The 22900-nt window shown below is 43.4% G+C and overlaps 1 protein-coding gene across 1 annotated transcript in view; it reads right to left on the reverse strand.

Moving 5' to 3' along the window:
* MEI1 (meiotic double-stranded break formation protein 1) overlaps positions 1 to 22900 on the reverse strand; it is a 1068659-nt gene that overhangs the window by 1006635 nt on the left and 39124 nt on the right. The window contains 2 exon segments of the mRNA XM_053689435.1: positions 9439 to 9544; positions 9633 to 9767. Coding sequence (XP_053545410.1) covers positions 9439 to 9544; positions 9633 to 9767 — 241 coding nt within the window.

A 22900-nucleotide genomic window follows, 5' to 3' on the forward strand; every position in this document is an offset into this window, starting at 1 on the left:
CATCAGCTGACCAGGATTTTAGCCACAGAGCTCTGCGTGCCTGAATGGCGAATCCTGAATTTTTAGCCGCAAGTTTAGTTAAATGTACTACGGCATCTGAAATAAATGAATTAGCTAACTTAAGGAATTTAAGTTTGTGTGTGATGTCATCTAGTGTGGATGATTGAAGTGTCTCTTCCAGAGACTCAAACCAAAATGCTGCTGCAGCCGTGACAGGCGCAATACATGCAAGAGGTTGCAATATAAACCCTTGTTGAACAAACATTTTCTTAAGGTAACCCTCTAATTTTTTATCCATTGGATCTGAAAAAGCACAGCTATCCTCCACTGGGATAGTGGTACGCTTAGCTAAAGTAGAAACTGCTCCCTCCACCTTAGGGACCATTTGCCATAAGTCCCGTGTGGCGGCGTCTATTGGAAACATTTTTCTGAATATAGGAGGGGGTGAGAAAGGCACACCGGGTCTATCCCACTCCTTAGTAACAATGTCAGTAAGTCTCTTAGGTATAGGAAAAACGTCAGTACTCGTCGGTACCGCAAAATATTTATCCAACCTACACATTTTTTCTGGGATTGCAACTGTGTTACAATCATTCAGAGCCGCTAATACCTCCCCTAGTAACACACGGAGGTTCTCAAGCTTAAATTTAAAATTTGAAATGTCTGAGTCCAGTTTATTTGGATCAGAACCGTCACCCACAGAATGAAGCTCTCCGTCTTCACGTTCTGCAAACTGTGACGCAGTATCAGACATGGCCCTTGCATTATCAGCGCACTCTGTTCTCATCCCAGAGTGATCACGTTTACCTCTTAGTTCTGGTAGTTTAGCCAAAACTTCAGTCATAACAGTAGCCATATCTTGTAATGTGATTTGTAATGGCCGCCCAGATGCACTCGGCGCTACAATATCACGCACCTCCTGAGCGGGAGATGCAGGTACTGACACGTGAGGCGAGTTAGTCGGCATAACTCTCCCCTCGTTGTTTGGTGAAATATGTTCAATTTGTACAGATTGACTATTTTTTAAAGTAGCATCAATACATTTAGTACATAAATTTCTATTGGGCTCCACTTTGGCATTAACACATATAGCACAGAGATATTCCTCTGAATCAGACATGTTTAACACACTAGCAAATAAACAGCAACTTGGAAATACTTTTCAAAGTAATTTACAAATAATATGAAAACGAACTGTGCCTTTAAGAAGCACAGAAAATATTATAACAGATAAAATAATTAAGTTATAGCATCAATCTTTGTCAGAATATACAGTTTTAGCAAAGGATTGTTCCCCTCAGCAAATGATAACTAACCCAGGCAGCAGAAAAAAAATACACAAATAAACGTTTTTTATATCACAGTCAATACAATCAGCACAGCTCTGCTGTGAATGATTACTTCCCTCAAAAAAGACTCTTGAGATCCCTGAACTCTGTAGAGATGAACCGGATCATGCAGGAAGAAAATGAACCTCTGACTGAGTTTTTCTGATGCATAGTGAAAGCACCAAAATGGCCCCTCCCCCACACACATAACAGTGAGAGGGATCAGTGAACTGCTCTAATTTAAATCAAAACTATTGCCAAGTGGAAAAAAAGTGCCCAAAACATTTTTTCACCCAGTACCTCAGAGAAAAAAACGTTTTTACATGCCAGCAAAAAAACGTTTTACCTCAATAATTAATTGTCATTTAAAACCTATTGCAAGTCCCTGCAAAATAGGTTAAGTCTATGTATACAGTTTAAAAGCCAGAGAAGTACCATTTCCCAGAAAACTGAAGTGTAAAATATACATACATGACAGCCTGATATCAGCTACATCTACTGCATTCAATGCTGAGTTTACATTATAACGGTATGGCAGGATTTTCTCATCAATTCCATGTCAGAAAATAATAAACTGCTACATACCTCTTTGCAGATTAATCTGCCTGCTGTCCCCTGATCTGAAGTTTACCTCTCCTCAGATGGCCGAGAAACAGCAATATGATCTTAACTACTCCGGCTAAAATCATAGAAAAACTCAGGTAGATTCTTCTTCAAATTCTACCAGAGAAGGAATAACACACTCCGGTGCTATTATAAAATAACAAACTTTTGATTGAAGATATAAAAACTAAATATATCACCATAGTCCTCTCACACATCCTATCTAGTCGTTGGGTGCAAGAGAATGACTGGAGGTGACGTAGAGGGGAGGAGCTATATAGCAACTCTGCTGGGTGAATCCTCTTGCACTTCCTGTAGGGGAGCAGTTAATATCCCACAAGTAATGATGACCCGTGGACTGATCACACTTAACAGAAGAAAAGGAAATTTATGCTTACCTGATAAATGTATTTCTTTTACGATATGACGAGTCCACGGATTTCATCCTTACTTATGGGATATCGCCTCCTGGTAAGCAGGAGGAGGCAAAGAGCACCACAACAGAGCTGCATAAATAGCTCCTCCCTTCCCTCCCCCTCCAGTCATTAAACCCGAAGTTAGGAAGAGAAAGGAAAAGTCAAGGAGCAGAAGTGACTGAAGTTTAACAAAAATAAAGATCTGTCTCAAAAAATGACAGGGTGGGCCGTGGGCTCGTCATATCATAAAATAAATAAATTTATCAGGTAAGCATAAATTTCCTTTTCTTTTACAAGATATGACGAGTCCACGGATTTCATCCTTACTTATGGGATACAATACCAAAGCTATAGGACACGGATGAAAGGGAGGGCCAAGACAGGAACCTAAACGGAAGGCACCACTGCTTTAAGAACCTTTCTCCCAAAAACAGCCTCAGACAAGGCAAAAGTATCAAATTTGGAAAATTTGGAAAAAGTGTGGAGAGACGACCAAGTTGCAGCCTTGCAAATTTGTTCAATAGAAGCATCATTTTTAAATGCCAATGAGGAAGCCACAGCCCTAGTGGAATGAGCTGTAATTCGTTCAGGAGGCTGCCGTCCCGCAGACTCATATGCAAAACGGATTATACTCTTCAGCCAAAGAGAAAGAGAGGTAGCCGTAGCTTTTTGACCCCTACGTCTCCCAGAAAAGACAACAAACAATGAAGATGATTGACGAAATTCTATAGTCGCCTGCAAGTAAAACTTCAGGGCACGGACGACATCCAAGTTATGTAACAGACGCTCCTTCTTTGAGGAAGGATTAGGACTCAATGAAGGAACAACAATTTCCTGATTAATATTTTTGTTGGAAACAACATTAGGAAGAAAACCGGGTTTGGTACGCAACACTACCTTATCAGCATGAAAAATAAGATAAGGAGAGTCACATTGTAATGCTGAAAGCTCAGAAACTCTGCGAGCAGAAGAAATAGCAACCAAAAATAAAACCTTCCAAGATAACAAGTTAATATCTATGGAATGCATAGGTTAAAACGGAACCCCTTGAAGAACATTAAGAATTAAATTCAAACTCCAAGGAGGAGCAATTGGTCTAAACACAGGCCTGATTCTAGTCAGAGCCTGACAAAAAGATTGAACATCCGGAACATCTGCCAGACGTTTGTGTAGCAAAATAGATAGAGCAGAAATCTGTCCCTTTAAGGAACTTGCTGACAGCCCTTTCTCCAATCCTTCTTGGAGAAAGGATAAAATCCTAGGAATCCTAATCTTACTCCATGAGTAGCCCTTGGATTCGCACCAATAAAGATATTTACGCCATATTTTATGGTAAATTTTTCTAGTAACAGGCTTACGTGCCTGAATCAAAGTATCAATGACCAAATCAGAGAACCCTCGCTTAGATAAAATCAAGCGTTCAATCTCCAAGCACTCAGCTGTAGAGAAACTAGATTCGGATGATGGAAGGGTCCCTGAATGAGAAGGTCCTGCCTCAATGGAAGCTTCCACAGTGGCAGAGAGGACATGTCCACCAGATCGGCATACCAAGTCCTGCGAGGCCACGCAGGAGCGATGAGAATCACTGAAGCCCTCTCCTGTTTGATCCGAGCAATCACCCAGGGAAGGAGAGCAAACGATGGAAACACATAAGCTAGGTTGAACGACCAAGGCACTGCCAAGGCATCTATCAGTTCGGCCTGACGAGATGCCATGAGATCCAGCTCCGGCCTGCCCCATCTGAGAATTAGGGTGGCAAAGACCTCCGGATGGAGTTCCCATTCCCCCGGATGAAACATCTGTCTGCTCAAAAAGTCCGCTTCCAGATTGTCCACTCCTGGGATGTAGATCGCTGACAGATAACAAGAGTGAGCCTCCGCCCACCGAATTATCTTGGATACTTCTCTCATCGCTAAGGAACTTCTTGTTCCTCCCTGATGATTGATGTAAGCCACAGTCGTGATGTTGTCCGACTGAAATCAGATGAATTTGGCCAAAGCCAACTGAGGCCAAGCCTGAAGAGCATTGAATATTGCCCTCAACTCCAGAATATTGATTGGAAGTAGAGACTCTGACCGAGTCCACCCCCTGGGCCTTCAGGGAATTCCAGACTGCACCCCATCCTAGAAGACTGGCGTAAGTAGTCACTATCACCCATGAGGGTCTGCGGAAGCATGTCCCTTGGGACAGATGATCCTGTGACAACCACCAAAGAAGAGAGTCTCTTGTCTCCTGATCTAGGTCTATCTGAGGAGACAAATCTGCATAATCTACATTCCACTGTCTGAGCATGCTCAGTTGTAGAGGCCTGAGATGAAAACGAGCAAACGGAATGATGTCCATTGCCGCCACCATCAATCCAATTACCTCCATGCACTGAGCCACTGATGGCCGAGGATTGGACTGACTTCCATCAAGAAGATTTTCATGGATATAGAGTCTATTAGAGTTCCTAGGAAAGGAACCCTTGTCTGTGGAATTAGTGAACTCTTTTCTAGCTTCACCTTCCACCCGTGAATCCTTAGAAAGGACAGTACAATGTCGGTATGAGACTTTGTCAGTTGATAAGACGACGCCTGGATCAGAATATCGTCCAGATAAGGCGCCACTGCAATGCCCCGCAGCCTGAGAACCGCCAGCAGAGACCCCAGAACCTTTGTGAAAATTCTGGGTGCTGTGGCCAGACCGAAAGGAAGGGCCACAAACTGAAAATGTTTGTCCAAAAATGCAAACCTTAGGAACTTGTGATGATCTCTGTGGATAGGAATATGAAGGTATGTGTTTCATGTGGTGTAAATAATGACAGTACAAGCATAAGTGTACAGAAGCCATGATCTTAGCAGAGAACTAAAAGGAAAAGTAAATGCCAAACAGGAAACAAGTGCAATAGAAATAAATCATAGAGTTGCATATAAGCTAAACATAACACCCATAACATCTCATTCTTTTAGTGTTAATAAATCAACATTGTGAAATTTGGATGAGTCCTTGTAATAACACATTCTACAGGTTAAGTCTCTTGGGCGGTTGTGAATGTCTGCCACTACGGGTGAAGACTGGCCCTCCTTGTACAAAGAGTTTCTTAGCCCTCTCTGAGGTTAATGGGCTCTTCTCAATACTTGCTGGCATGCTCTGTGCTTGACTGCCATGAGGTATACCTGCTTGCTCAGGACTGTCATTAATATTAGTCTGTGGCATCACCTCTGTACATTCCTTAATGCCAATGGGTGAGTGTGCCCTTATAATATCAGATGAGTCTGGTCTGTCAACTGGATATTGAGAATCAGGCTGCTCAGCCACTCGCAGATCCACACGATTGCGGCGATAGAGGGTTCCTTCAATGTCCACAAGATAGGAGCGTGGTACAACTTTTTGCAGACAGGTACCCATTCTCCAACGACTTGTTCGATCTCCAGGCAGGGGTTTCATACGGATTCGTTCCCCAATATTCAATTCAGGCAAATCTCTGGCAGATGTGTCATATCGTGCCTTGAACACTTGCCTCTTAAGTCGTAACTTTTCTAGTATACCATGTATCACAGACGGTTCAAGTAGCTTGTTGGCAACTGGTAAGGAGGTCTTTAATCTCCTTGACATCAGTCTCTGTGCCGGACTACTATCCATGCCCTCGGTTGGAGTGTTTCTCCAATGTAAGATAGCCTTCCACAGGTCTTTACCATCACTTTGTGCTTTCTTGCATACATTTTTAACAATCTTCACAGCAGATTCAGCTTTGCCGTTAGCCTGTGGATGACATGGTGAAGAAGTCACATGCTCAAACTCCCATTCAGTGGCAAATTTCCTGAATTGTAAGCTTGCAAACCCATAACAGTATGCATCCTTCAAATCCACGGTAGTCATATATTGACCCTCCTGGATTAATGGAAGAATTGTCCGAATAGTCTCCATCTTGAAAGATGGAACTCTGAGAAACTTGTTTAGACTCTTGAGATCTAAAATGGGAACGTCGGAACGTTCCCTCTTTTTTGGGAACAACAAAGAGATTTGAGTAAAACTCCTGTCCCTGTTCTTGTATTAGAACGGGGCGAATCACTCCGATGACGGAGAGGTCTCTTACACAACATAAGAACGCCTCTCTTTTTGTCTGGTCTACAGACAATCGTGAAAGAAGAAACCTTCCTCTGGGGAAGGAATTTTTGAACTCCAACTGATACCCTTGAGACACGATTTCTAGTGCCCAGGGATCCTGAACGTCTCTTATCCAAGCTTGGACAAAGAGAGAAAGTCTGCCCCCTACTAGATCCGGTCCCGGATCGGGGGCCGCCCCTTCATGCTGTCTTGGTAGCAGCAGCAGGCTTCTTGAGTTGTTTACCCTTGTTCCAACCCTGGTTAGGTTTCCAGGTGGATTTGGCTTGTGCATAAGTCCCCTCCTGTTTAGCGGAAGAGGAAGAGGGGATTCCCTTGAAATTTCGAAAGGAACGAAAATTACTTTGTCGTCCGCTTTGCTTAGATGTTTTGTCCTGAGGGAGGAGATGACCCTTACCTCCCTTAATGTCAGAAATGATCTCCTTCAAGCCAGGCCTGAACAGGGTCTTACCCTTGAAAGGAATCGCCAAAAGCTTTGATTTAGATGACACATCCGCAGACCAAGATTTTAACCACAAGGCTCGTTGCGCTAAAATGGAAAATCCCGAATTCTTAGCCGCCAATTTGGCAATCTGAAAGGCGGCATCCGTAATAAAAGAATTAGCTAGCTTAAGGGCCTCAATTCTATCCATTATTTCGGCTAAAGAAGTCTCAGTCTTCTTGAGCGTCAAACCAAAAGGCAGTCGCAGTTGTGACTGTTACAATGCATGCCGTCGGTTGTAATAGAAACCCTTGATGGACGTATAGTTTTTTGAGAAGACCCTCCAACTTCTTATCCATGGGGTACTTGAAAGCACAACTATCCTCTATAGGAATAGTCATACGTGTCAGCCATTTTCTTAAACATAGGGGAAGGGGAGAACGGAATTCCCGGTCTTTCCCATTCCCTAGCAATGGTTTCCTAAATTCTCTTAGGAACCGGAAAAACATCAGAATAAGAGGGTACCTCCAAGTTTCTGTCCATCTTACACAATTTCTCTGGAGGGACCACAATAGAGTCACAGTCGTCCAGAGTCATCAAAACCTCCCGTAGTAACAGACGGAGGTGTACAAGCTTGAACCTGAACGACATCACTTCAGAATCTGTCTGGGGTAATGCACTTCCTGAGTCAGACAGCTCCCCATCAGACAGGGCCTCCCTACCCCCCCCCCTTCAGAGCCTTGGGAGGGTACATCGGAGATAGCCATCAAAGTATCAGAAGTCGTAGGGACCACCTGGGTCTCTCTCCTACTGCGTTTGTCTTGCAAAACTGGCAATTTAGACAAAACTTCTGAAAGGGTTGATGACATAACTGCAGCCATATCCTGCAGAGTAAATGAAGCAGACGCAGTTGAAGAACATGGCGTTGCTTGAGTGGGCGTTAAAGGCTGTGACGCTTGGGGAGAAAGTTACGGCATACCCTGAATTTCATCAGTTTGAGAACAATCCTTAGATACCTCTTTATTAAAGAAAATTTCTTCTTTACACTGTAAGGCCCTATCAATGCATGAGGGACAAAGTGTAACAGGGGGTTCCACAATGGCATTTAAACACATAGGGCATGTACCTTGTTCAATGTCATCCATGATACCAAAAAGCAAATGCAAGCTTGGTCAACTTAGTGATAATATACTGTAAAAAACTTTCAGTGTACTGTATCTTTCCAAATAAGGCCTAGAATATAAATGTGCAGATATAAGCTGTATATATTTATATAAACTTTCGGTGTACTGTGTCTTTAAGAAAAACGTTCTAATTAAAGCCCAGAATATAAATGTGCAGATTTAAACTGTATATATTTATATTCCGCTCCCTGCAAGTGAGCCTTGTAATAACACACTGGATTCCAGCCAAAAAAGGAAACAGTCACCCTGCCGCAGCTCCGCTACGGCTCCTACCTGCCTCACGTAACCAGGTTTAGCCCCGTAAGAACGGCTCCCCTAAGATCGCCTGTATACTACAACAAGCGAACTTAGCCATGAGGAGAAGCAGCCACCGGAACTCAGCCAAGTAAGAAACTGCGGGCCTAAGCATGCGGCACCAAGCCCGCCCCTCATGGACGGATACAGGACACACAAAACCCTGGGGGTCTAGCTAAATACCAAATGCCAGAGTGTCTGGATATTCAGCAGTATGTCGGTTCTCTTTCTAGCTAATGAAAACCTACATACTGTCTAAGGGCAACCCTTAGGTCTATCACTGTCAAAAACAGAGTACAGTCGGATCTGAGATATGCTGCAGAGCCCCCAGAGTAAAAGACTGCACTAACCTCCATGCTGAGGAACAGCATGATATGCCCACAGTGTCAAGAGGTCCACTCTTCCTCCTGAGGTACTGTGAAGGCAGAAAGATCTTAGTTAACATTCTCTAAGATCATACACAGAAGAGCAGCTCAAGTATGGGAGGCGCAGTGAAGCAAAACTCCACCAGTTCCCATAGCCTGAAAGGCTATCACTCCAGAAGCTGCCCTAAAAGAAATAGTACACTTTGGCACCATTTAAAAATAAAAAAAACTCTTGATTGAAGAATCTAAACTAATACCTCACTTTACCTCTCTCCTATCACTAACGCAGGCAAAGAGAATAACTGGGGGGGGGAGGGGAGGGAAGGGAGGAGCTATTTATGCAGCTCTGCTGTGGAGCTCTTTGCCTCCTCCTGCTGACCAGGAGGCGATATCCCATAAGTAAGGATGAAATCCGTGGACTCGTCATATCTTGTAAAAGAAATCAGAGGCTGTATTTTCCCTTCGTAATTAGCAGACAGGAGTGCACTAATATTGAGAATTATGACAGCAGCAAAACCAATACAAAGTATAACTTTGCTATTGTGTTAGGTGAGTCTAATTCCCCTTCAAATGAACACAAGCCTTGGCAAGTGGCTGGATATTTAATTTTTGTACAATATTACTGGAAAGGTAAAGTTTCTCTCAAACATTGCATATAATAGTAAAAGAGTTTGTCTAAATATCAGTCGTGTTCTGCTGAAAGTTACAAATATGACTCACCACAACCCTTCTACTGAGCGGAGGAAGGTCAACACAACGTTCCAGTAATTTACTGACAAGCTTCTGCAGCTCCAGGTACTGCACCGGGGTACTCAAGTGATCCTTCCTTTGTACATAGGTAACAAATATGTTTGTAAACAACTTTACACTAATTCATTAAAGGATAACTTTATTTATAACTGTTCTGCATTCACCTGAGAAATGCTGATGCAGCACTCACAGCTTCAGTAGCTACTTCAAGGACTGGACAGCTCACAGCCTCTTGCAGAACAAAGCTGGTGGCCATGTAAATTCCAGGGTTAGTGAAAAGCTTGATCTCTGTAGGTTGTCTGCCATGTGGAAAGAGAACAGCTGTGTGATAGTGGGAAATCAGCAAAGGGGAACAAATATTTATTAGCCTGGTAAGTCTTATAAGTATTGTTACCAAAGCATCACAATGGATATAGCATTAGGTTGGTTATTAGAATATATTCCCTGTTTTCTTTGCTTCTGTCAGGGTTAGATTTCCCTCTCTGTTCCCCATAGACAGTAGTTTCACCAGCAACCCCAGAATGTTCCCTATACTTGTGCCTAGTGATGTATTTCAACATATAAAGATTGTGAAACCCCAAGTGTAGCCTCTAATCAGCAACAGGTGGAAGAGAAATTCAGAGCACAACATTAGGAAAATAAGTTGTGGGAAGTTAGGTTCTAACAGGATCAGCCAGGAAGGAGCCCCCCTGACCAGATGCTTACTTTACTTAAAGACGTGTCCCTCTAGCATGTTCTGTGTGACAATTCCCACTGGCACAACCTGCATACTGTCGGATACTACTGATATTTACACTTAATTATCTTTTGTGCCCTCAAGAACATCACATATTAACACATAAATAACAAAATTTAGGCTTACCTGATAAATGTATTTATTTATTGACACGATGAGTCCACGGAACATCATTAATTACTGTTGGGAATATCACTCCTGTCCAGCAGGAGGTGGCAAAGAGCACCACAGCAAAGCTGTTAAATATCACCTCCCTTCTATCCCACCCCAGTCATTCGACCGAAGTAAAGGAGAGAAAGGAAGCAACAAGGTGCAGAGGTGTCTGAAGTTTATAAAATACTAACAACCTGTCTAAATAACAGGGCGGGCCGTGGACTCATCGTGTCAAGAAATAAATAAATTTATCAGATAAGCATAAATTTTGTTTTCTTTCTAATGACATAATGAGTCCACGGATCATCTGTTGGGAATCAATACCCAAGCTAGAGTACACAGATGATAAGGGAGGGACAAGACAGGAAACCTAAACGGAAGGCACCACTGCTTGAAAAACCTTTCTCCCAAAAGCGACCTCTGACGAGGTTAAAAAGTCAAATTTATAAAAGAAAGAAGAGAGGACCAAGTTGCAGCCTTGCAAAACTGTTCCATAAAGGCTTCATTTTGAATGCCCAGGAAGAGGAAACAACCCTCGTAGAAAGAGCCGTTACTCCCTCGGGAGGCTGCTGTCCAGCAGTTTCATAGGCAAAGCAAATAATACTCTTCAGCCACAAAGAAAGAGAAGCAGCTGTAGCTTTCTGTCCCATACATTAAACAGAAGACTGAAGAAATCCTTAGTTGCCTGTAGATAGAATTTCAGTGCACGAACCACATCCAGATTGTGTAGAAGCTGTTCCTCCTGAGAAGAAGGATTAGGACACAAGGAAGGAACAACAATCTCCTGATTAATGTTCCGTCTGAACTACTCTAGGGAGAAACCCTAATTTAGTACAAAAAAAATAAGACTCATACTTGAAACTATGCAATACCGAAAGCTCTGATATTCTATGAACAGATGAAATAGTGACAGGAAACAAAACTTTCCAAGATAACAACTTAATATCTAAGGAATGCATTGGCTCAAACGGAGCCCCTTGAAGAACTTTAAGAACTAAATTAAGACTCCAAGAAGGAGTAACTGATTTGAATACAGGCTTGATCCTGACTAAGGTCTGACAAAACGATTGTACGTCTGGGAAGTCTGCCAGACGTTTATGTAACAAAATAGACAAGGCAGATATTTGACCCTTTAGGGAACTTGCCTATAATCCCTTCTCCAAACTTCTTGGAGAAAGGACAGAATTCTAGGAATCCGAACTCTACTCAAAGAGTAGCCCTTGGATTCACACCAGTATAGAAATTTACGCCATATCTTATGGTAAATCTTCCTAGTCACAGGTTAACAAACCTGAATCATGGTCACAATGACCAATTCCGAAAATCCACGCTTGGATAAAATTAAGCGTTCAATCTTGAAGCAGTCGGCTACAGAGAAAACATAATTTATGCTTACCTGATAAATTTATTTCTCTTGTAGTGTATCCAGTCCACGGATCATCCATTACTTATGGAATATATTCTCCTTCCCAACAGGAAGTTGCAAGAGTCCACACACAGCAAAGCTGCTATATAGCTCCTCCCCTAACTGCCATATTCAGTCATTCGACCGAAAACATGCAGAGAAAGGAAAAAACCATAGGGTGCAGTGGTGACTGTAGTTCAAATGAAAAAAATTACCTGCCTTAAAGTGACAGGGCGGGCCGTGGACTGGATACACTACAAGAGAAATAAATTTATCAGGTAAGCATAAATTATGTTTTCTCTTGTTAAGTGTATCCAGTCCACGGATCATCCATTACTTATGGAATACCAATACCAAAGCTAAAGTACACGGATGATGGGAGGGACAAGGCAGGTACTTAAACGGAAGTTACAACTGCCTGTAAAAAACCCTTTCTCCCAAAAATAGCCTCCGAAGAAGCAAGGTATCAAATTTGTTAAATTTGAAAAAGTATGAAGCGCAGACCAAGACTCCGTCTTGTAAATCTGTTCAACAGAAGCCACATTTAAAAAAAGGCCCAAGTGAAAACCACAGCTCTAGTAGAATGAGCTGTAATCCCTTCAGGAGGCTGCTGTCCAGCAGTCTCATAAGCTAAATGAATTATGCTTTTTAACCAAAAAGACAGAGAGGCTGCTGAAGTCTTTTGACCTCTCCTCTGTCCAGAATAGACAACAAACAAGGTGTCATATCCTTGGACAGATGGACCCGACATAGTCACCAGAGAAGAGAATCTCTGGTCTCTTGGTCCAGGTTTAACAGGGGGACAAATCTGTGTAATCCCCGGTCCTCTGACTGAGCATGCATAGTTGCAGCGGTCTGAAATGTAGACGTGCAAACGGTACTATGTCCCTTGCCGCTACCATTAAGCCGATTTCATTCATGTACTGAGCCACCGAAGGGCGCGGATGGGATGAAAAACACGGCAGAAATTTAGAAACTTTGACAACCTGGACTCCGTCAGGTAAATTTTCATTTCTACAGAATCTATCAGAGTCCCTAGGAGGGAAACCCTTGAGATTGGGGATAGAGAACTCTTTCCTTGTTCACTTTCCACCCATGTGATCTCAGAAATGCCAGTACTACGTCCGTATGAGACTTGGCAATTTGGATGTTTGACGCCTGTATCAGGATGTCGTCTAAATAAGGGGCCACTTCTATACCCCGCGGCCTAAGGACCGCCAAAGCGACCCCAGAACCTCCATAAAGATTCTTGGGGCTGTAGATATCCCAAAGGAAAGAGCTACAAACTGGTAATGCCTGTCTAGAAAGGCAAACCTGAAAAACGATGGTGATCTTTATGCATCACAATATGAGGATAAGCATCCTTCAAATCCATTGTAGTCCTCTATTGACTCTCCTGGATCATAGTTAAGATGGTACGAATAGTTTCCATCTTAAATGACGGAATTCTGAGGAATTTGTTTAAGATCTTTAGATCCAAAATAGGTCTGAAGGTTCCCTCTCCTTGGGAACCACAAACAGATTTGAGTAAAAACTCTGTCCCTGTTCCTCTCTTGGAACTGGATGGATCCCGTACACAATGTAAGAATGCCTCCTTCTTTATCTGGTTTGCAGATAATTGTGATAGGCGAAATCTCCCCTTTTTTGGGGGGGGCGTTCCTTCATGCTGCCTTAGAGGCAGCAGCAGGCTCCTTGGCCTGCTTATCTTTGTTCCAGGTCCGATTGTCTCCAGACCGCCTTGGACTGAGCAAAAATTCCCTCTTGTTTTGCCTTAGAGGAAGTGGATGCCACACCTGCCCTGAAGTTTTAAAAGGCACGAAAATTAGACCTTTTTTGGCCCATGATTTGGACCTATCCTGAGGAAGGGCATGACCTTTTCCTCCAGTGATATAAGCAATAATCTCCTTCAAACCAGGCCCGAATAGGGTCTGCCCCTTGAAGGGAAGTTAAGTAGCTTATTTATTAAAGTCACGACAGCTGACCATGATATAAGCCATAGCGCTCTGCGCGCCAGTATAGTAAAAAACAGAATTCTTAGCCGTTAGTCTAGTCAAATGAACAAAGGCATCAGAAAACAAAGGAATTGGCTAGCATAAGCTTGTCAAATATATTCATCCAATGGAGTCGCTAACTGTAAAGCCTCATCAAGAGACTCAACCCAGAACGCCGCAGCAGCAGTGACAGAAGCAATGTATGCAAGGGGCTGCAGGATAAAACCCTGTTGAATAAACATTTTTTATCCATTGGATCTAAAAGCACAACTGTCCTCGCCAGAGGTAGTGGTACGCTTAGCTAGAGTAGAAACTCTTCTCTCCACCTTAGGAACTGTCTGCCAGAAGTCCTGTGTGGCGGTAACTATTAGAAAACATTCTTCTAAAAAATAGGAGGGGAAGAGAACGGCACACCTGGTCTATCCCATTCCTTATTAAAAAAATTTTAGTAAACCTCTTTAGGTATTGGAAAAACATCAGTACACACCGGCACTGCATATTATTTATCCAGTCTACACAATTTCTCTGGCCCTGCGATTGTACACATTCATTCAGAGCAGCCAAAGCCTCCCTGAGCAACAAGTGGAGGTTCTCAAGCATAAATTTTAAATGTAGAAATATCAGAATCAGGTTAAATCATCTTCCCTGAGTCAAAAAAAAATCACCCACAGACTAAGCATATTTGTGAGGTAGTATCATACATGGTTCTTAAAGCGTCTGTATGCTCTGTATCTACCCCCAGAGCTATCTGCTTTCCTTTAATTTCAGGTAGTCTGACTAATACTGCTGCCAGAGTATTATTCACCACCTTTGCCATGTCTTGTAAAATAAACGCTATGGGCGCCCTTGATGTACTTGGCGCCATTTGAGCGTGAGTCCCTGAAGCGGGAGTCGAAGGGTCTGACACGTGGGAGAGTTAGTCGGCATAACTTTCCCCTCGACAGAATCCCCTGGTAAAATAAACGCTATGGGAGCCCTTGATGTACTTGGCGCCATTTGAGCGTGAGTCCCTAAAGCGGGAGTCAAAAGATCTGACACGTGGGGAGAGTTAGTCGGCATAACTACCCCCACGACAGAATCCTCTGGTGATAATGTTTTTAAAGACAAAAAATGATCTTTATTGTTTAACATGAAATCAGTACATCTGGTACACATTCTAAGATGGGGTTCCACCATGGCTTTAAAACATAATGAACACAGAGCTTCCTCTATGTCAGACATGTTAGAACAGACTAATAATGAGACTAGTAAGCTTGGAAAAGACTTAAAATCAAGTTAACAAGCAAATATATAAAACGTTACTGTGCCTTTAAGAGAAACAAATTTTGTCAAAATTTGAAAAACAGTGAAAAAAGGCAGTAAAACAAACGAAATTTTTACAGTACATGTAATAAGGTAACAGAGCATTGCACCCACTTGCAAATGGATGATTAACCCCTTAATGCAAAAAACAGATCAAAAAAACGACATAGACGTTTTTAAAAACTGCCCCAGCAGAGCTGTGGATTACCTTCCCTATAAACGATTTTGGAAGTCTTTTTAGCCCTTTAGAAATGTCCTGTAGTATTCATGGGACTGCTGAGGGAATCTGGATGATTCATTTTGTAATTTTAACTGCACAAAAAAGCGCTAAATTAGGCCCCTCCCACTCATATTACAACAGTGGGAAGCTTCAGTTAACTGTTTCTATGCAAAATTTAAGCCAGCCATGTGGAAAAAACTTAGGCCCCAATAAGTTTTATCACCAAACATATGTTAAAAAACGGTTAAACATGCCAGCAAACGTTTTAAAAACAGAATTTATGTTTACCTGATAAATTACTTTCTCCAACGGTGTGTCCGGTCCACGGCGTCATCCTTACTTGTGGGATATTCTCTTCCCCAACAGGAAATGGCAAAGAGCCCAGCAAAGCTGGTCACATGATCCCTCCTAGGCTCCGCCTACCCCAGTCATTCGACCGACGTTAAGGAGGAATATTTGCATAGGAGAAACCATATGGTACCGTGGTGACTGTAGTTAAAAAAATAAATTATCAGACCTGATTAAAAAACCAGGGCGGGCCGTGGACCGGACACACCGTTGGAGAAAGTAATTTATCAGGTAAACATAAATTCTGTTTTCTCCAACATAGGTGTGTCCGGTCCACGGCGTCATCCTTACTTGTGGGAACCAATACCAAAGCTTTAGGACACGGATGAAGGGAGGGAGCAAATCAGGTCACCTAAATGGAAGGCACCACGGCTTGCAAAACCTTTCTCCCAAAAATAGCCTCAGAAGAAGCAAAAGTATCAAACTTGTAAAATTTGGTAAAAGTGTGCAGTGAAGACCAAGTCGCTGCCCTACATATCTGATCAACAGAAGCCTCGTTCTTGAAGGCCCATGTGGAAGCCACAGCCCTAGTGGAATGAGCTGTGATTCTTTCGGGAGGCTGCCGTCCGGCAGTCTCGTAAGCCAATCTGATGATGCTTTTAATCCAAAAAGAGAGAGAGGTAGAAGTTGCTTTTTGACCTCTCCTTTTACCGGAATAAACAACAAACAAGGAAGATGTTTGTCTAAAATCCTTTGTAGCATCTAAATAGAATTTTAGAGCGCGAACAACATCCAAATTGTGCAACAAACGTTCCTTCTTTGAAACTGGTTTCGGACACAGAGAAGGTACGATAATCTCCTGGTTAATGTTTTTGTTAGAAACAACTTTTGGAAGAAAACCAGGTTTAGTACGTAAAACCACCTTATCTGCATGGAACACCAGATAAGGAGGAGAACACTGCAGAGCAGATAATTCTGAAACTCTTCTGGCAGAAGAAATTGCAACTAAAAACAAAACTCTAAGCCATCTCCGTGGAGATGTTGCCTGTACAACGGCAAAGAGAATGACTGGGGTAGGCGGAGCCTAGGAGGGATCATGTGACCAGCTTTGCTGGGCTCTTTGCCATTTCCTGTTGGGGAAGAGAATATCCCACAAGTAAGGATGACGCCGTGGACCGGACACACCTATGTTGGAGAAACACACTTTTACAAGAGTATGTATCTCTATTAATAAGCCTGATACCAGTCGCTTTTACTGCATTTAAGGCTATACCAACATTACAGTGTTATCACCAATGTACGTTAAAAAACGATTAAACATGCCAGCAAACGTTTTAAAACACATTTTTATAAGAGTATGTATCTCTATTAATAAGCCTGATACCAGTCGCTATCGCTGCATTTAAGGCTTTACTTACATTACTTCGGTATCAGCAGTATTTTCTTAGTCAATTCCATTCCTAGAAAAATATTTTATTGCACATACCTTATCTGCAGGAAAACCTGCACGCCATTCCCCCTCTGAAGTACCTCACTCCTCAGAATGTGTGAGAACAGCAAATGGATCTTAGTTACGTCTGCTAAGATCATAGAAAAACGCAGGCAGATTCTTCTTCCAAATACTGCCTGAGATAAACAGCACACTCCGGTGCCATTTAAAAATAACAAACTTTTGATTGAAGAATAAACTAAGTATAAAGCACCACAGACTCTCACGACCTCCTATCTATGTTGAGGCTTGCAAGAGAATGACTGAATATGGCAGTTAGGGGAGGAGCTATATAGCAGCTTTGCTGTGGGTGGACTCTTGCAACTTCCTGTTGGGAAGGAGAATATATTCCGTAAGTAATGGATGATCCGTGGACTGGATACACTTAACAAGAGAAACTAGATTTGGATGAAAAAAAGGTCCTTGAATTAGAAGGTCCTTCCTCAAAGGATGTCTCCAAGGTGGAAGAGATGACATGTCCACCAGGTCTGCATACCAAATCCTGCAAGGCCACGCCGGTACAAGGAGGATCACCAACGCCCTCTCCTGCTTGATTCGAGCAATGATCCGAGGTAGAAGAGCAAACGGAGGAAATCGGTATGCGAGACTGAAATTCCAAGGTACAGTCAGAGCGTCTATCGGTACAGCCTGAGGGCTCCTAGACCTTGACCCGTACCACGGAAGCTTGGCATTTTGTCAAGAAGCCATATCCAATTCGTACTGACCCCATTTGAGAATCAGGCTGGAAAACACTTCCTGATGGAGTTCCCACTCCCCCGGGTGAAAGTCTGCCTGCTTAGGAAGTCCGCCTCCCAGATGCCCACTCCTGGAATGTGGATCGCCAACAGACAGCAATTGTGGGTCTCTGCCCACTGAATGACCTTGGCTACCTCTGTCATGGCCAAGGAACTCCGAGTTCCTCCCTGACGGGTGGAGTAAGCCACTGAAGTTATATTATCCGACTGGAACGTGCTGAACTGGGCCGAAGCTAACTGAGGCCAAGCAAGGAGAACATTGAAGATTGTTCTCAATTCCAAAATGTTTATGGGTAGAACAGACTCTGACCGAGTCCATGTTCCCTGAGCCTTTAGAGAGCCCAAAACTGCTCCCCATCCCAGAAGGCTGGCATCTGTTGTCACAATCACTCAGGAAGATCTGCAAAAGCAGGTTCCCTGGGAGAGATGATCCTGAGACAACCACCAAAGTAGAGACCCCTTGACTCCTGCTCCAGCTGTAATTGCGGAAACAGATCCGCATAGTCTCCGTTCCACTGCCTGAGCATGATTAACTGCAGAAGTCTGAGGTGGAAACGGGCGAACGGGATGATGTCCATTGCCGCTACCAATTACCTCCATGCACTGAGCCACTGATGACCGAGGAAAGGACTAAAGTGCAAGGCAAGAATTAAAAATTACTTGATTTCCTGACGCCTGTCAGAAAACATACTTTTGATAAGGAGTCTATTATGGATCCCAAGAAAACTACCCTTGTAGTTAGAACTAAGGAACTCTTTTCCAAATTCACCTTCCATCCGAGAGTTGAGAAAATTCTTGGAGCTGTGGCAAGGCCGAATGGAAGAGCCCAGAGCTGGAAGTGTTTGTCTAGAAAGGCAAACCTCAGAAAATTGGATGGTCCTTGTGGATGGGAACCTGCAAATAAGTGTCCTTTAAATCCACCATGGTCATAATAACTGACCCTCCTGGACCCAAGGAAGAATGGAACGAATAGTTTCCATCTTACAGCACTCTGAGAAACTTGATTAGACTCATGGGAATAATTGGTCTGACGGTTCCCTCCTTCTTGGGAACCACGAACAGATTGGAAAAGAATCCCAGACCTCGCTGCTGCCTTGGAACAGAAACTATCACTCCCAAGTTGGAGAGGTTCCGTACAAGTGTAAGAACGCCTCTCTTTTTGTCTGGTCTGCAGCGAATCTTGAAGGCAGAACCTGCCCCTGGGAGGAAAAAATCAAACTCCAGTTTGTATTTCGAAACCAAGCTTGAACGAAAAAGGAAAGCCTGCCCCCCACAAGGTCCAGTCCCGGATCGGAGGCAGGGTCTTCATGCTGTCTTTGATTCAACAGCAGGCTTTTTGGATTGCTTTCCCCAATTCCAAGACTGATTGGGTCTCCAGGAAGGCTTGGACTGCTCACGCTTGGAAGAGGGAGTGGAAGGATTTTCCTTGAAAATTCGAAAGGAACGAAAATTACTCTGACGTCCTTTTTATTTCTCTTATCCTGAGGGAGGGATATATCCCTTACCTTCCGTAATATCAGAGTTATCTCCATCAAACCAGGTCCAAACAAGGTCTTTCCCTTGTAAGGAATGGCCAAAAGTTTAGACTTAGATGAGACATCCGCAGACCAGGATTTTAACCATAACGCTCTGCGGGCCAATATAGGAAGCCTGAAATCTTAGCTCCCAGCTTAATAACCTGAAGGGAAGCATCTGAAATAAAGAAGTTGGTTAACTTCAAAGCCTTTATCCAATCCTGGATGTCTTCGAGGGGAGTGTCTGTCCGATAGAAACAGACAACAAATCAAACCAGTATGCTGCCGCACTAGTGACGATAACACTGCAGGTAGCCATTGTAAACCCTGGTGTACATACATTCTTTTGAGCGACCCCTCTAACTTGTTATCCATAGGATCTTTAAAGAAACAACTATCCTTTATGGGAATAGTAGTCCTCTGACTAGCGTGGAAATTGTCCCTTCCACTTAGGGAACCTCAGCCAAGACTCCTTAATAGAGTCTGCTATAGGAAACATCCTTTTAAATTAGGAGAAGTAGAAAAAAGGGATACCCGATTTCTCCCATTCCTTAGCCATAATCTCTGTAGCCCTTTCTGGTACAAGAAATACTTCCACCATGGAAGGCACATCAAAATACTTGTTTAGTTTTACCGTACTTTTTAGGATTGACTACGCTGGTAGTGACGGAGTCATCCAGGGTAGCTAAAACCTCCTTAAGTAACAAACGGAGGTGTCCAAGCTTAGACCTGGAGGAAACAACATCAGTATCCGATAAAGGCATTACACTGTCTGAGTCTGAAGTTTCCCCCTCAGATACTACCGAAGTATCTTCCTCTTCAGGCTTCTGGGAAGAAAAATTCAGAATAGCCACTACTGTATTAGCAACTTTTATTGATTGAAAACATTTCCTCTTGCGCTCTCCCTGCAGCATGGGAAAGGCAGACAATGCATTAGATACCGCCGATGACATTAGAGAAGCGATGTCTTGCAAGGTAACTCCAGGTGGCGTTTGAGAGGAAGCGCAGAGCATTGCATGTGTGGGCGATACAATTTGGGACACTTGAGGAGACAGTTGCGGCATTATTGAACATTGTCATTAGACTACTGAACAGCATCCGCCTTAGAAGGAGTTGGCTCAGAAAACAGAATTTATGTTTACCTGATAAATTTCTTTCTCCAACGGTGTGTCCGGTCCACGGCGTCATCCTTACTTGTGGGATATTCTCCTCCCCAACAGGAAATGGCAAAGAGCCCAGCAAAGCTGGTCACATGATCCCTCCTAGGCTCCGCCTACCCCAGTCATTCGACCGACGTTAAGGAGGAATAATAGCATAGGAGAAACCATATGGTACCGTGGTGACTGTAGTTAAAGAAAATAAATTATCAGACCTGATTAAAAAACCAGGGCGGGCCGTGGACCGGACACACCGTTGGAGAAAGAAATTTATCAGGTAAACATAAATTCTGTTTTCTCCAACATAGGTGTGTCCGGTCCACGGCGTCATCCTTACTTGTGGGAACCAATACCAAAGCTTTAGGACACGGATGAAGGGAGGGAGCAAATCAGGTCACCTAAATGGAAGGCACCACGGCTTGCAAAACCTTTCTCCCAAAAATAGCCTCAGAAGAAGCAAAAGTATCAAACTTGTAAAATTTGGTAAAAGTGTGCAGTGAAGACCAAGTCGCTGCCCTACATATCTGATCAACAGAAGCCTCGTTCTTGAAGGCCCATGTGGAAGCCACAGCCCTAGTGGAATGAGCCGTGATTCTTTCGGGAGGCTGCCGTCCGGCAGTCTCGTAAGCCAACCTGATGATGCTTTTAATCCAAAAAGAGAGAGAGGTAGAAGTTGCTTTTTGACCTCTCCTTTTACCTGAATAAACAACAAACAGGGAAGATGTTTGTCTAAAATCCTTTGTAGCATCTAAATAGAATTTTAGAGCGCGAACAACATCCAAATTGTGCAACAAGCGTTCCTTCTTTGAAACTGGTTTCGGACACAGAGAAGGTACGATAATCTCCTGGTTAATGTTTTTGTTAGAAACAACTTTTGGAAGAAAACCAGGTTTAGTACGTAAAACCACCTTATCTGCATGGAACACCAGATAAGGAGGAGAACACTGCAGAGCAGATAATTCTGAAACTCTTCTAGCAGAAGAAATTGCAACTAAAAACAAAACTTTCCAAGATAATAACTTAATATCAACGGAATGTAAGGGTTCAAACGGAACCCCCTGAAGAACTGAAAGAACTAGATTGAGACTCCAAGGAGGAGTCAAAGGTTTGTAAACAGGCTTGATTCTAACCAGAGCCTGAACAAAGGCTTGAACATCTGGCACAGCTGCCAGTTTTTTGTGAAGTAACACCGACAAGGCAGAAATCTGTCCCTTCAGGGAACTTGCCGACAATCCCTTTTCCAATCCTTCTTGAAGGAAGGATAGAATCCTAGGAATCTTAACCTTGTCCCAAGGGAATCCTTTAGATTCACACCAACAGATATATTTTTTCCAAATTTTGTGGTAAATCTTTCTAGTTACAGGCTTTCTGGCCTGAACAAGAGTATCGATAACAGAATCTGAGAAACCTCGCTTCGATAAAATCAAGCGTTCAATCTCCAAGCAGTCAGCTGGAGTGAAACCAGATTCGGATGTTCGAACGGACCCTGAACAAGAAGGTCTCGTCTCAAAGGTAGCTTCCAAGGTGGAGCCGATGACATATTCACCAGATCTGCATACCAAGTCCTGCGTGGCCACGCAGGAGCTATCAAGATCACCGACGCCCTCTCCTGATTGATCCTGGCTACCAGCCTGGGGATGAGAGGAAACGGCGGGAACACATAAGCTAGTTTGAAGGTCCAAGGTGCTACTAGTGCATCCACTAGAGCCGCCTTGGGATCCCTGGATCTGGACCCGTAGCAAGGAACTTTGAAGTTCTGACGAGAGGCCATCAGATCCATGTCTGGAATGCCCCAAAGTTGAGTGACTTGGGCAAAGATTTCCGGATGGAGTTCCCACTCCCCCGGATGCAATGTCTGACGACTCAGAAAATCCGCTTCCCAATTTTCCACTCCCGGGATGTGGATAGCAGACAGGTGGCAGGAGTGAGACTCCGCCCATAGAATAATCTTGGTCACTTCTTCCATCGCTAGGGAACTCCTTGTTCCCCCCTGATGGTTGATGTACGCAACAGTCGTCATGTTGTCTGATTGAAACCGTATGAACTTGGTCCTCGCTAGCTGAGGCCAAGCCTTGAGAGCATTGAATATCGCTCTCAGTTCCAGAATATTTATCGGTAGAAGAGATTCTTCCCGAGACCAAAGACCCTGAGCTTTCAGGGATCCCCAGACCGCGCCCCAGCCCATCAGACTGGCGTCGGTCGTGACAATGACCCACTCTGGTCTGTGGAATGTCATCCCTCGTGACAGGTTGTCCAGGGACAGCCACCAACGGAGTGAGTCTCTGGTCCTCTGATTTACTTGTATCTTTGGAGACAAGTCTGTATAGTCCCCATTCCACTGACTGAGCATGCACAGTTGTAATGGTCTTAGATGAATGCGCGCAAAAGGAACTATGTCCATTGTCGCTACCATCAACCCGAT

The sequence above is a fragment of the Bombina bombina genome, chromosome 7 (assembly GCF_027579735.1).
Source record: "Bombina bombina isolate aBomBom1 chromosome 7, aBomBom1.pri, whole genome shotgun sequence".
NCBI classification, from domain to species: domain Eukaryota; kingdom Metazoa; phylum Chordata; class Amphibia; order Anura; family Bombinatoridae; genus Bombina; species Bombina bombina.